Here is a 14,963-nt window from a genome sequence, read left to right as displayed (position 1 = left end):
GAAACATGTAAAATATCATGTAAGAAATGAGTTGCCAGTACAGGTTCGATGCACGATACTGGATGCTTGGGGCTAGTGCACTGGGACGACCCAGAGGGATGGTATGGGGAGGGAGGAGGGAGGAGGGTTCAGGATGGGGAACACATGTATACCTGTGGCGGATTCATTTTGATATTTGGCAAAACTAATACAAGTTTGTAAAGTTTAAAAATAAAATAAAATTTTTTTAAAAAAGATCTACATAAACTGTCAATTCTGGTGTGACTGGGAAATAGCAATAACATGATTAGTAGAGGTTTGTGCCTCAAAGCAAACCATTAAATATTTACACACTGGCAATGAAGAATAAACTAGGCTATTTACTCCATTGATCAGACTGTCTTCTAGGATCTGAAATCTCTTCACATGTGTGAAATGAACATCCCCACATGTGCAAGGGGAATGTCAGCTCCTGGGGTCTGCAGCACCTCTGTCCATGGAGAGATCACCTCTGATTTTGGCATCAGCTGATAACCATGTTCTCTCATGTGTGTGTCAGGATGACTTGCCTAACAGAACTTCATTATTAACTGCAAGGCCAGGAGGACCTGAAACCCACTGTGACCTGTGTCATGATACTTTAATTTAAATAGTTCTTCCTACTCATCTGCTTCAGCAGGAGCCACAAGTAAATTACTCTGGAAATATATGCCTCCTCTAGGCTTCAAGAGAGAATCCTGTACATAAGCTCATGTAGCCCATTTACATTTTCTTCTGGAAGGCTCAGTAACCCAGGGCATAAGAATATGGGCAGAAGAGAAGAGCACAAATGGCTCCTTTCAGTGAAGGGGGCAGGACAAGGGGGAGGCATACATGTGGGAACAAAAGGAGACCTGACTCTTCCATAGTGCCCAGAACTGCTCGGAATCCCCTCGTTCAAATCCTGCTTGGCCTTGGGGCTGAACTTTCCTCCTCACTTCACAAAAGCCTGAGAGGAAAGATGAAGATAGGCAGACATTTATTTTTCCTAATCATGAGGAAGAACAATACTCAGGAAGTCTTCCAAACCATCCTTCAATATTGTCTCAGTTTTAAGTCTGGTGATAGAGAAAAGAATACAGAAAACTCAGGGTGTGCCACCAAAAAAAGAGATGTCCCTGAGCAAATCCACAATTAAAAACACATTATAAAGAAAGATTTATTCACACAGAGTTGATTAAGTGACCAATATGCCTCCAAAGCACTGAAAATCACTAGTAATACAATATTTTAGAATGAGTACTGAACTGAACTAAGAAAACCTGAGACCCAAATGTAAGGTCTCTCTTAAAACTCTTGAATTTAGGATCAAAGACTAAACAACCATCTAAACAATGGTAAGCATTCCTTGTCAGGGGAATAACCATCATTCTACTTCAGATTTTTATAAAAACTTGTTACTCTTTGTAATTATCAACCTTAAGATTCCCACATGCAGGCTATTTCTCATCCTTCAGCTGTCTCCATGAGGTTTACACAAGCGATGTAGCCAGGCAAGGGGAGGCTGGTCCCGCATATTCTTCCTTCTTTTCTTCTCCATCTTCTCTCCATTTTCCAGGTTCATTCAAGTAACCAGACTATTCCCTGCATATAATCTCAATCGGTGTTCTTTCTGGGGGACATATTTAACTACTTCAGATCCTGAGCACAAAGAACACACATATTTCAGCTACCTCTTGTGTTTAAGGAAATTATTTAAGAAGATCTTTCATTTTTGCTTATTCCTGAAATTCTGAACAGAAGTTGAGGAGTACCTTCTTAAAAACATAGTATTCATCTTTGAATGTTCCCCCCATGACTGATGGTCTATGTCCCCATTCTCCTGTCTCTGCTCCTACCCAGGTCCTTGTTACCATCACACCTCCCCCAGTTCTGACCTGTTCATGTGGGGTCAGCACTGACAGGCATGAGCCTTGGAGAAAGAGAGACCACCATGGAAGCTCTCTGCTGCTTCCAGGATCACAGGGACCAGGGATCCAGGGAAGATGGTGTGGGCCTGGCTCACCTAAGAGAGGCAACTCAAAGAAACAGCACTGGGCTGCCCTTCTGCAGAGTCTGCTCTCAGCTTTCTAAATTCCCTACATTGGGGTGTTGAGACACAAGCATCACTGCTTCCTACTCATTTGGGGGGAAGAAGAATGTAAGTTTTTGCACTTAGACAAGTAAATTCAAGTAACCAAACTAACAGATTTTCTCCACCTCTGCAACTAGCAAGACCCTGTAAAGACAAAGGGCTCTTGGTTGAAGAGGGATAAGATTTTGAGTATCTTCTCCTGACACATATCAGCCCATGACATACAAGTGAATAAACCCACTTCTAAACTGATATTGTCCAAATGAGGGACAGAGCAATAGAAGTAATATCTTCTCTCTTTGCTCCATACTTATTCACTCTTCCTATGGTTTGGGGAATCCTTTCAAGTGGGGTGGTAAGAAAAATGGGGAAAATATCTGATGAGTACAATACAGCTGAAGAATTGGTGCTTTTGAACTGTGGTGTTGGAGAAGAATCTTGAGAGTCCCTTGGACTGCAAGGAGATCAAACCAGTCAATCCTAAAGGGAATCAACCCTGAATATTCACTGGAAGGACTGATGCTGAAGCTGAAACTCCAATACTTTGGCCACCTGATGTGAAGAGCTGACTCACTGGAAAAGACCCTGACAATGAGAAAGATTGAAGGCAGGAGGAGAAAAGGATGACAGAGGATGAGATGGCTGGATGGCATCACTGACTTGATGGACATGAGTTTGAGCAAGCTCTGGGAGTTGGTCATGGACAGGGAAGCCTGGTGTGCTGAAGTCCTTGGGGTCACAGAGTCAGATATGGCTTAGTGACTGAACAACAACAGTTAGTGAAGAAAAATTAATTTGGAATCAGACAGTTCTAAGTTCTGATTCTACCACTTATAAGTTATAGGCTCAGGATAAATTATTAACCTTCCAAAGACTCAGTTCCCTTACTGAATGGAGTTAGCTTTGCAAGGCTTCTGCAAGACTCTGGAACAACATTGAAGTTCCTGGTGTGATGCTAACATGGACCAGAAGCCCAGCCCAATAGGGGACAGTAAGGAGTGGTGTTTATCAAACTGCAGGTGTAGTCAATGAATCAGGAAATTTAGTGCCTCGTGATCATCGTTTTGTCTTTTATATGAACTAGAATAGAACTGGTATCACAGAAAAAATCAGAGCACAGAGAAGAGTAATTTTGTTCTATAAAATTTCTGTTCCTCTGTGTGTGCATCCGTACGTGTGCACAAGCACATGAAATCATGATATGCAGCAGTTCTGTGGACCACAGTCAACAGCCAGTTGAAGTCACAAGCAGAGTAATTCAGTGTTCTGCCTCTGGAGCTGGGGATCTCTTTAATTTGAATCCTGTTAATATATTTTGGAAATTAATACCTTGGTTGTGTCATCTGCAAATATTTTCTTCCATTCCATAGGCTGCCTTTTCTTCTTCTTCTTCTTCTTTTTTTTTTTTTTTTTTGTAGTTTCCTTTGCACTGCAAAATCTTTTAATTAGGTCCCATTTGTTTATTTTTGCTTTTGTTTTCCATGACTTTATGGGACAGGTCCAAGAACATATTGCTGTGATTTATGTCAAAGAGTATTCTGCCCATGTCTTCCTCTAGGATCTTATCTTACAGTTCTTTAGGTCTTTAGTTCATTTTTACTTTGTTTTTGTATATGGTATTAGAGAATACTCTAACTTCATTCTTTTATGTATAGCTGTTGAGATTTCCCAGCACTATTTATTAAAGAAACTGTCTTCTCTCCATTACATATTCTTACCTTCTTTGTCTTAGATTAATTGACCATAAGCACATGAGTTTATTTCTGGGTTTCCTATCCTGTTCCATTAGTCCATGTGTCTGGTTTATGTGACAGGAAAATACTTTTTCATTTCTGTATCTTTGTAGTAAAGTCTAAAGTAAAGGGCTGTGATCCCTCCAGCTTTGTTCTTCTTTCTCAAGATTGCTTAGGCTATTTAAGCTCTTTTCTATTTCCCTACAAGTTAAAAAAATGGTTTTTCTGTCTAGTTCTGTGAAAAATGCCATTGCTAATTTGATAGGGATTGCATTGAATCTGTAAATCACCTTGGGTAATATGATCATTTTTAACAGTATTGATTCTTCCAGTCTAAGAACACAGTACATCTTTCCATCTGTTTGTGTCATCTTCAATTTATTTCATCAGTATCTTACAGTTTTTGAACTATAAGTCTTTTGTCTCCTTCAGTTCAGTCACTCAGTCGTGTCTGACTAGTTGCGACCCCATGAATCGCAGCATGCCAGGCCTCCCTGTCCATCATCAACTCGGACTCATGTCCATCGAGTCAGTGATGCCATCCAGCCATCTCATCCTCTGTCGTCCCCTTTACCTCCTGCCCCCAATACCTCCCAGCATCAGAGTCTTTTCCAATTAGTCAACTCTTCACATGAGGTGTCCTAAGTATTGGAGTTTCAGCTTTAGCATCATTCCTTCCAAAGAACACCCTTAGGTAGGTTTATTCCTAGGTATTCGTAGTGTTGTTTTCTTTTTCCTTTCCTTTGATGTGTTGGCCAATGGGATTGCTTTCTTAATTTTTCTTTCTGATACTTTGTTTTTAGTCTATATAAGTGCAACAGATTTCCATATATACAACAGATTATCAGCTCAATATCAAAGAAACAAAAAACTCAATCAAAAAATGGGTAGAAGACCTAAACAGACATTTATCCAAAGAATACATACAGATGGCCAATAGGCACATGAAAAGATACTGAATATCACTAACAATAAGAGAAATGAAGATCAAAACTACAAGGTATGACTTTACACTAGTCAGAATGGCCTTCATTTAAACGTCTACAAATAAATTCTGGAGAGAGTGTGGAGAAAATAGGACCCTCATACACTGTTTGTGGAAATGTAAACTGTTTCAATTATTGTGGGAAACAGTATGGAGGTTTCTTAAAAAAACAAAAAAGAGTTACCATGTGATACAGCAATTTACTCCTCAGCATATATCTGGGAAAAGGAAAAAACTCTAATTCAAAAAGATACATGCACCTCAGTGTTTACAGCAAAACTACTTACAATAGCCAAGATATGTCCATGAACATAAATCTTTGGACTATAAAGAAAGCTGAGTGCTGAAAATTTGATGGTTTTGAACTGTGGTGTTGGAGAAGATGCTTCAGAGTCCCTTGGACTGCAAGGCGATACAACCAGTCCATCTTAAAGGAAATCACTCCTGAATATTCATTGGAAGGACTGATGTTGAAGCTGAAACTCCAATATTTTGACTGCCTGATGAGAAGAACTGACTCACTGGAAAAGACCCTCATGCTGGGAAAGACTGAGGGCAGAAGCAGAAGGGGATGACAGAGGATGAGATGGTTGGATGGCATCACTGACTCTATGAACATGAGTTTGAGTAGGCTCCAGGAGTTGCTGATGGACAGGGAGGCCTAGGGTGTTGCAGTAGATGGGCTTGCAAAGAGTTGGACACGACTAAGTGACTGAACTGAACTGATGTCCATGGACAGATGAATGGATAAAGAAGATGTGCTACACACACACACACACACACACACACACACACACACAATTAAATATTATAAGCCATAAAAAAAAGAAATAAAGAATGCCACTTGCAATGACAGGAATGGACCCAGAGATTATCAGACTAGGTGAAATAAATCAAAGAAAGACAGATAGCATCTAAGATCACTTATATGTGGAATCTTAAAAATGACAGAAATGAACTTATTTACAACACAGAGATAGATGCACAGACATATAAAACAAATTAACAGTTACCAAAGAGGAAAGTGATGGGGAGGAATATATTAGAAATATGGGATTAATAGATACACAGTACTATATACAAAATAGATAAAAACAATCTATTTTATAGAACAGGGAACTATATGTAATATCTTGCAATAGCCTATGATAAAAGGATCTGAAAAAGAATATATATGTGTATATATATACCCCCCCACACACATATATATATATACATATATATATATATATATATATATATATATATATAACTGAAACTCTACAGTCTTTTGGACTGTGGGAGAGGGCGAGGGTGGGATCACTTGGGAGAATGTCACTGAAACATGTATAATATCATATACGAAACGAATCGCCAGTCCAGGTTCAATGCAGAATACAGAATGCTTGGGGCTGGTGCCCTGGGATGACCCAGAGGGATGGTACAGGGAGGTAGGTGGGAGGAGGGGTCAGGATGGGGAACACGTGTATACCCGTGGCGGATTCATGTTGATGTATAGCCAAACCAATACAATATTGTAAAGTAATTAACCTCCAATTAAAATAAGTAAATTTATAAAAAAAAAAAAAAAAACCTGAAACTCTGCTGTTCAATTGAAACACTGTGAATCAACTATACTTCAACTTAAAAAACAGACACACATAACATTTGAATCCTGGCTCTGCCCCTTACTTGATAAGTAGGATAAGCTCCCAGTGACTCAGTTTTTAAATCTGTCAGATAAGGATAACAACAAATTTTGAGGATTTAGCAGGAAATGGTGGAATAAGGAATTAAAATGTGTTAATGATTCCATAAATGTTAGGAATTATTATTCATACTTGTGTAACTTGTAAGGGACTGTAACTTGTGTAACTTGTCAGGGACTCTAACAAACACTAGAGAAACAAAATGAGAGATATAGGCCCTGTCCTCAAAGACAGAAAGAAAATAGGTAAGAATGTGGGGAGGGCTGAGAAAAAGGCTGGAGGTCTTGGTGGGGGATTGGAAAATAAGAGTGTGTACAAGTTGATGGTCAGGAAAGAAGCTGTGGGAGAAAAGCCAGAAGTCAAAATACAAAAATAGTTTAGTCTGATTTCTTGCTCTTGGTGGAAAATTTTAGATACATTTCTCTGTTATGCTTTTTCCCCAAAGTCCTATTGTGTTTTTGTGTGTGGTTTTATTTTGTTTCCTTGCTTTACTATTCATATTTATGTAAACAATTTAGTGGTGTTTTTTTTTTTTTTTTTTTTGCCTTTCAGCTGCATTTTATTTTTATTTTTTTTAATATATTTATTTATTTCAATTGGAGTTTTTAGTCCAGGTTCGATGCATGATACTGGATGCTTGGGGCTGGTGCACTGGGACGACCCAGAGGGATGGTATGGGGAGGGAGGAGGGAGGAAGGTTCAGGATGGGGAACACATGTATACCTGTGGCGGATTCATTACAATATATGGCAAAACCAATACAACATTGTAAAGTTAAAAAATAAAATTAAATAAAAAAAAGGATAAATATAAAGAAAATCACCAAAGACCAAGAACACATAAACAGAAATTAAAGAATAAAGTCATTTCAGTTCTCTTTACTTAAGTAGAAATTACACTTGAAAGGCCAGTGTCCTGATTTTTAAGAATAACAATTCCTGATGACTGAGCATTCCCAAGAATGAAACATGGGCACAAACACTACCTCACTAAGTTACATCTTCACAACAAATCTGTAGGTCAATTATTTCCATACCAGGTTTAAGGACAAGGATGTTGAAGCTTGGTAGCCGAGTGACATCATCAAGGTCCCACAGTTGACGAGGCAGAGTAGGAATATACTGTGAGCCACAGAAACACTTGGTCTACACTCTGAAACATTCTACCCCTGTCTGCCTCCTGAATGGCTTCCTGGGAATCTTTATGCATTGCAAGTTCTCTCAAGATTCTTTCTCTTTAATCAACCAACACTGCACCTTGGAGACAAAGGCATATAAAGTGGAATCTACATGGATACAAAGCTTAGCACTACTTTGTAAACACTCTCTCTGGAGTATGTACCTAGAACATGCTCAAAGGACGGAACAGAACCAAAACATGCTGTTGTCAAAGCATGTTTAGTCTTTACTCAGATGTACTTCCAAACATTATTGGCAGCCCAAGAATCATCTAATGCTATTTATTTACAGAGTTATTTTATGTACACAAGCATACAACATTTTCCTATTCAGTTCAGTTCAGTCGCTCAGTCGTGTCCGACTCTTTGTGACCCCATGAATCACAGCATGCCAGGCCTCCCTGTCCATCACCAAATTCTGGAGTTCACTCAAACCTATGTCCATCGAGTTGGTGATGCCATCCAGCCATCTCATCCTCTGTCGTCCCCTTCTCCTCCTGCCCCCAATCCCTCCCAGCATCAGGGTCTTTTCCAATGAGTCAACTCTTCACATGAGGTGACCAAAGTACTGGAGTTTCAGCTTTAGCATCAGTCCTTCCAATGAACACCCAGGACTGATCTCCTTTAGGATGGACTGGTTGGATCACCTCACAGTCCAAGGGACTCTCAAGAGTCTTCTCCAACACCACAGTTCAAAAGCATCAATTCTTCGGCACTCAGCTTTCTTCACAGTCCAGCTCTCACATCCATACATGACCACTAGAAAAACCATAGGCTTATCTAGACAGACCTTTGTTGGCAAAGTAATGCCTCTACATTTGAATATAATATCTAGGTTGGTCATAACTTTCCTTCCAAGGAGTAAGCGTCTTTTAATTTCATGGCTGCAATCACCATCTGCAGTTGTTTTGGAGCCCCCCAAAATAAAGTCTGACACTGTTTCCACTGTTTCCCCATCTATTTCCCATGAAGTGATGGGACCATATGCCAAAATAATGCAGGGCATGTTTCTAAAGCTTTGCATCCAAGGATATAAAAGGACTTTACAGACATGCCCTTTATTTCTACTAACTAATATTATATGGCCATTTCAGAGATGAGTACCATCAAGACATAAAACTTGGGAATCTAAGCTCATTTATTTTCTATTGTAACCACAAGTCATAAATCTAATAGTCACAGGAAATCTTTAAATATGGGGGCTGAATGTGCTCAAAAGTTGGTCTCATTTTTCCTTAAAGGGATACCTTTGACAAAAATGTTATAACTGTGATAAAATACACATTAAATTTTCTAGATTAACTGCTTTAAGTGCACAGTTCATTGGTATTAAATACATTCATATTGTCGTACAGCCATCACCACCATCCAGTCATAGATCTCCTTTCATCTTGAAGAACTGAAAATCTGTACCCATTAAACAACAACTCCCCTCTCCTGGCCACTCCTGGCACACAACATTCTACATCTTGTATCCCTGAATTTACTGTTCTCAGTTCAGTCACTCAGTTGTGTCCACTCTTTGTGACCCCATGGACTGCAGCACGCTAGGCCTCCCTGACCATCACCAACTACCGGAGTTTACCCAAACTCATGTCCATTGAGTCGGTGATGGCATCCAGCTATCTCATCCTCTGTCATCCCCTTCTCCTCCTGCCCTCAATCTTTCCCAGGATCAGGGTCTTTTCAAATTCAAATGAGTCAGCTCTTCACATCAGGTGGCCAAAGTCCTGGAGTTTCAGCTTTAGCATCAGTACTTCCAGTGAATATTCAGGACTGATTTCTTTTAGGATGGACTGGTTGGATCTCCTTGCCATCCAAGGAACTTGCAAGAGTCTTCTCCAACACCACAGTTCAAAAGCATCAATTCTTTGGCACTCAGCCTTCTTTATAGTCCAAATCTCACATCTATACATGACTATTGGAAAAACCATAGCCTTGACTAGACAGACCTTTGCTGGCAAAATAATGTCCCTGCTTTTTAATATGCTGTCTAGGTTGGCCATAACTTTCCTTCCAAGGAGTGTCTTTTAATTTCATGGCTGTGGTAACAATCTCCAGTGATTTTGGAGCTCCCAGAATAAAGTCTGTCATGATTTCCACTGTTTCACCGTCTATTTTCCATGGAGTGATGGGACCACATGCCATGATCTTCATTTTCTGAATGTTGAGCTTTAAGCCAACTTTTTCACTCTCCTCTTTCACTTTCATCAAGAGACTCTTTAGTTCTTCTTCACTTTCTGTCAAAAGGGTGGTGTCATCTGCATATCTGAGGTTATTGATGTTTCTCCCGGTAGTCTTGATGCTTCATCCAGCCCAGCGTTTCTCATGATGTACACTGCATATAAGTTCAATAAGCAGGGTGAGAATATACAGCCTTGATGTACTCCTTTCCCTATTTGGAACCAGTCTGTTGTCCCATGTCCAGTTCTAACTGCTGCTTCCTGATCTTCATACAGATTTCTCAGGAGGCAGGTCAGGTGGTCTGGTATTCCCATCTCTCTAAGAGTTTTTCAGTTTGTTGTGATCTACAAAGGCTTTAGCATAGTCAATAAAGCAGAAATAATTTTTTTTCAGGAACTCTCTCGCTTTTGTGATGATCCAGCGGGTGCTGGCAATTTGATCTCTGGTTCCTCTGCCTTTTCTAAATCCAGCTTCAACATCTGGAAGTTCACGGTTCACATACTGTTGAAGCCTGGCTTGCAGAATTTTGAGCATTAATTTGTTAGTGTGTGCTGCTGCTGCTGCCGCTGCTAAGTCACTTCAGTCATGTCCCACTCTGTGCTACCCCATAGACGGCAGCCCCTGGGATTCTCCAGGCAAGAATACTGGAGTGGGTTGCCATTTCCTTCTCCAATGCATGAAAGTGAAAAGTGAAAGTGAAGTTGCTCAGTCGTGTCTGACTCCTAGCGACCCCATGGACTGCAGCCTACCAGGCTCCTCTGTCCATGGGATTTTCCAGGCAAGAGTACTGGAGTGGGGTGCCACTGCCTTCTACCATTAGTGTGTGAGATGAATGCAATTGTGCAGCAGTTTGAGCATTCTTTGGCATTGCCTTTCTTTGGGATTGAAATGAAAACTGAACTTTTGCAGTCCTGTAGCAACTGGGGAGTTTTCCAAAGTCACTGTTTTATTGAGTCCAGCACTTTCACAGCATCATCTTTCAGGATTTGAAATAGCTCAACTGAAATTTCATCACCTCCACTAGCTTTGTTCATAGTGATGCTTCCTAAGGCCCGCTTGACTTTTCATTCCAGGATGTCTGGCTCTTGATGAGTGATCACACCATTGTGATTATGTGGGTCATGAAGATCTTTTTTGTACAGTTCTTCTGTGTATTCTTGCCATCTTGTCTTAATATCTTCTGCTTCTGTTAAGTCCATACCATTTCTGTCTTTTATTGTGCCCATCTTTGTATGAAAAATTCCCTTGGTATCTCTAATTTTCTTGAAGAAATCTCTAGTCTTTCCCATTCTATTGTTTTCCTCTATTTCTTTGCACTGATCACTGAGGAAGGTTTTTTTTTTTTTTTTTTTTTTTATCTTTTCTTACTATTCTTTGGAACTATGCATTTGGTATATCTTTCCTTTTCTCCTTTGCCTTTCGCTTCTCTTCTTTTCATAGCTGTTTACTACTCTAGGTACCTCCTGTTAGAATCATACAGTATTTGTCCTTTGTAAGTGACTTATCTCACTTAGCTTAATTTTCTCAAGGTTCATCTGTGCTCTAGCATGTGTCAGAAGTTTCTTCTTTTTTAAAGCTGAGTAATATTCTACTGTATGTATATGCACTACATTTTGCTTGTTGATTCATCTATCAATGAACCCTTGGGTGCCTCCACCTTTTTGCTATTGAGAATAATGCTGCTATAACATGCATGTTCCAGTATCTCTTCAAGACTTTTCTTTCACTTCTTTTGAGTTTATACTCTGAAGTAGAATTGCCAGGTCATATGATCATTCCATCTTTAACTTTTCAGAGCAACCACCAAGTTGATTTCCATAGTAGCTGCACTATTTCACATTCCTATCAGCAATGAACAGGATTCTAATTTCTCCACAGCCCTGTCAACACTTGTCATTTTCTTTTTTTCCTCTCTCTTTTCTTTGATAGCAGACATCTTAAGGGGTGTGAGGTGGCATTTCACTAGAGTCTGAAAATAATATCTTGGTTTTAAAAGTACTTAGAGTAATTCCAGGTATTTTCAAGGTCACGGGCAGGTAGCAACAGCTGTACCCAAGTCCACATTTGCCTTCCTTTGGTTTCCATGTTATACATGCTTCCTGATAAACTGGTATTTCAGGACACATTACTCTCACATTCCAGGAAGCACATTTGCCTGGCACATTCTTTCTCATCTCCTTTCTGTTTCTCATCTCAAGAGGGTATTTTTCTGGGCTTCCTTTGAGGGGTGGAAGATTACTAAGTATATAAATTAAAACTCTTTTTTTTTTAATTTTTATTTTATTTTTAAACTTTACAAACTTGTATTAGTTTTGCCAAATATCAAAATGAATCCGCCACAGGTATACATGTGTTCCCCATCCTGAACCCTCCTCCCTCCTCCCTCCCCATACCATCCCTCTGGGTTGTCCCAGTGCACTAGCCCCAAGCATCCAGTATCGTGCAAGTCTGTCAAAGCAGAAGGCAAGAGGATAGATGAGGACACAGGGCCTATGTTGCCCTTGGCTATATACCTGGAGGATAGTAATTTCTCAGTAAATATCACATAATTATGTTGAGTGAATGAACCACAAGAAATGACAGGAGTGTCTACCCTGCATATAACCCAGTCTCCAAAACTCTCCCTGAAAGTTATACTACTTTACGAAGAAGAAGAAAAGAAAACAGAATCAGATCCCAGGAAGAGATGGCCAACTCAACACTCCACCATCACAGCAGGCACATATGGGTCTACATGAAGCACTTCACCCTCACTGACCTCTTTTGTCCTCACAACAGATTGAGGGGGTGATATCATTATCAGCCTTGTTAGACAGAGAAAACCAAGGTATATAGAGACAGAATTCTGAGTCTTCTGCTCTTCCTTATTATTCTGTATTGCCTCCCTGGTGAAAATTATTCATTAATGGCTGAATTGTCAAAGTCTCCCCAAATCATCTATGTATACTATAATTCTCAAAGCCCCACAGTTTCACAGAAAGTTTCCAAGGAAGTAATAATAACTTTTGAAAAGAAGTCCTCATTTCTCACAGCAAAATTCCATCTGTAAGACACTTATTAATAAAATTCATGTTTCCCTATAGGAGCCTCTCCAGCACTAAACAAACCATTTGTCCCCCTGTTCTCAGAATTATATGATTATCAGTGAATAAACTTGTGTAAACTGAGAAAGTCTGAGTCAAGAAATCTATCTCAGTTATTAAATCACATGTACATGAAACTAACAAATGAACAAAAAAACAAAACCTGGTATCTGATGAAAGTATCTGCTGAAAATACCTGCTGCTAAAAATATGCTCTATTGGGAAAAAAAGGATCAACTCATTCACTTAATTTGAAAAAAAAAATTAAAAACACTTAAAATTAGATACCTTATAAAAGGAACATGTGACAGTGTTCTGCTGTGCATACCTGAAGTGCAACTGAAATTTTCTTCCTTAAATCATGAAGTCCAATACTGTTTGTCAAGATCCCATCAATATAAATGCTGCCTTCAGGTTCTGACAATCTAAAAAGGGCAGCAGTGAGGGAACTTTTTCCAGCTCCTGTTCTTCCCACGATGCCAAGCTGTAAAGAGACCCAGGGGGATGAAGAATCAACAGGACACACAAAACCCAGGAGAACCCTGATTGTTGAAGATGAATCTTAAAAGTTCAATTATATATAAAGAGTAGCCTGTAAGTTTCTCAGGGCTGCCCTGGTGGCTCAGATGGTAAAGCATCTGGCTGCAGTGCAGAAGACCTGGGTTCGATCCCCGGGTCAGGAAGATCCGCTGGAGAAGGAAATGGCAAACCACTCCAGTATTCTTGCCTGCTGAATCCCATGGACAGAGGAGTCTGGAGGGCTACAGTTCATGGGGTCACAAAGAGTCAGACATGACTGAGTAACTTCATAAGTTTCTCAAGCATGGCCCTGCTGACATTTTGGACCAGATAATTCATCGTTGAGGGTGGGGGACCTGTCCTGAATATTGTAGAATGATTAACAGTAGACATGAACCCACTAATACCAGACGCAACCCCCAAATAGTGGCAACCAAAAATGATGGAAAGTCACAAATGTCCCTGATTGAGATCACCATCATCCCAGGAATATACAATATATAGTGAATTTCATACCTTCTAAAAATGTCAGGCAATTTTATTTAGATTTCCCTGAATAAATATTTAATGTGCTGAAAACTGTTTTCTATAATTATAAGGAGCAGAAGGGGACGACAGAGGATGAGATGGTTAGATGGCATCACCAACTCAATGGACATGAGTTTGGGTGAACTCCTGGAGTTGGTGATGGACAGGGAGGCCTGGCGTGATGCAGTCCATGGGGTTGCAAAGAGTTAGACATGACTGAGTGACTGAACTGAACTGAATTGATCATTATGTGGTATGTTAAAGGGAGAGACATGTATGTGTATGCAGTTTGTGTGTGTGTGTGTGTGTGTGTAACTAGAATTCATAAATAAAGGAAGAAGACCTAAAAAAAAAATAATCTGCCTGCAGTGAAAAACTAGCAGTCTCCTAGGTGGTCCATAAGAAGTCAGCTTTTCAGTTAGTTTTATTCCTACTCTCTGGGTATTTTGACCTTGAGAATTACATGGGTAATTTTACAGAAATGTTGACATTCAAGTCAGAAGTGTTATACACAAACAAGTGCTCACTTTCTCAGGGATATTTTATTTATTTAAAAGGAATTATTCTTCGGTAGAAAAATGAAATCACTTCCTGATATTAAATATCTTAATTATATTCTATCTTGAAAGGAAACATCTTCAAATATAAAATGCAGGTCTCAGTCTTGAAAGACAGAGGTCAGGAGACAAAATGTCCATAATGAGATTAACAATGATACAAATAAAGTTTGCTATTTACATGAGACCCTTCATCGGAGCAGTTCAAAAGGCATTTTATTAATACATTAATACTTACAACTGAACCTTGGAAAGACACATGTCAAGTGTCAGTCTATTTATTAAAACCAAAGCAGAGAGAAATTAAATGCATTAACAGTAAGACAAGAATCAATACAAGGTAGGTAAAATGCTGGTGTTTGGTGGTTTAGTTGTTGAGTAGTGTCGGACACTTGCAATCCCATGGACTGTAGCCTG

The 14,963-nt window shown here is 39.6% G+C and overlaps 1 protein-coding gene across 3 annotated transcripts in view; it reads right to left on the bottom strand.

Moving 5' to 3' along the window:
• Nucleotides 1–14,963, bottom strand: part of LOC147361895 (ATP-binding cassette sub-family C member 4-like) — a 228,591-nt gene that overhangs the window by 94,469 nt on the left and 119,159 nt on the right. Inside the window, exon 26 of one of the 3 annotated variants that reach the window (XM_086330212.1) lies at nucleotides 13,271–13,426. The exons of the other annotated variants lie outside the window; for them this stretch is intronic. Coding sequence (XP_086186338.1) covers nucleotides 13,271–13,426 — 156 coding nt within the window. The remainder of the gene's footprint in view (nucleotides 1–13,270; nucleotides 13,427–14,963) is intronic. 3 annotated transcript variants of the gene reach the window in all.

Source organism: Bos grunniens, chromosome 12 (genome assembly GCF_055505025.1).
Source record: "Bos grunniens cultivar Pamir isolate PY7600 chromosome 12, Bosgru_T2T1.0, whole genome shotgun sequence".
In the NCBI taxonomy this organism is placed as follows: Eukaryota; Metazoa; Chordata; class Mammalia; order Artiodactyla; family Bovidae; genus Bos; species Bos grunniens.
Note: the sequence above shows the minus strand (reverse complement) of the source record. Positions and strands in the feature narration are given on the sequence as shown.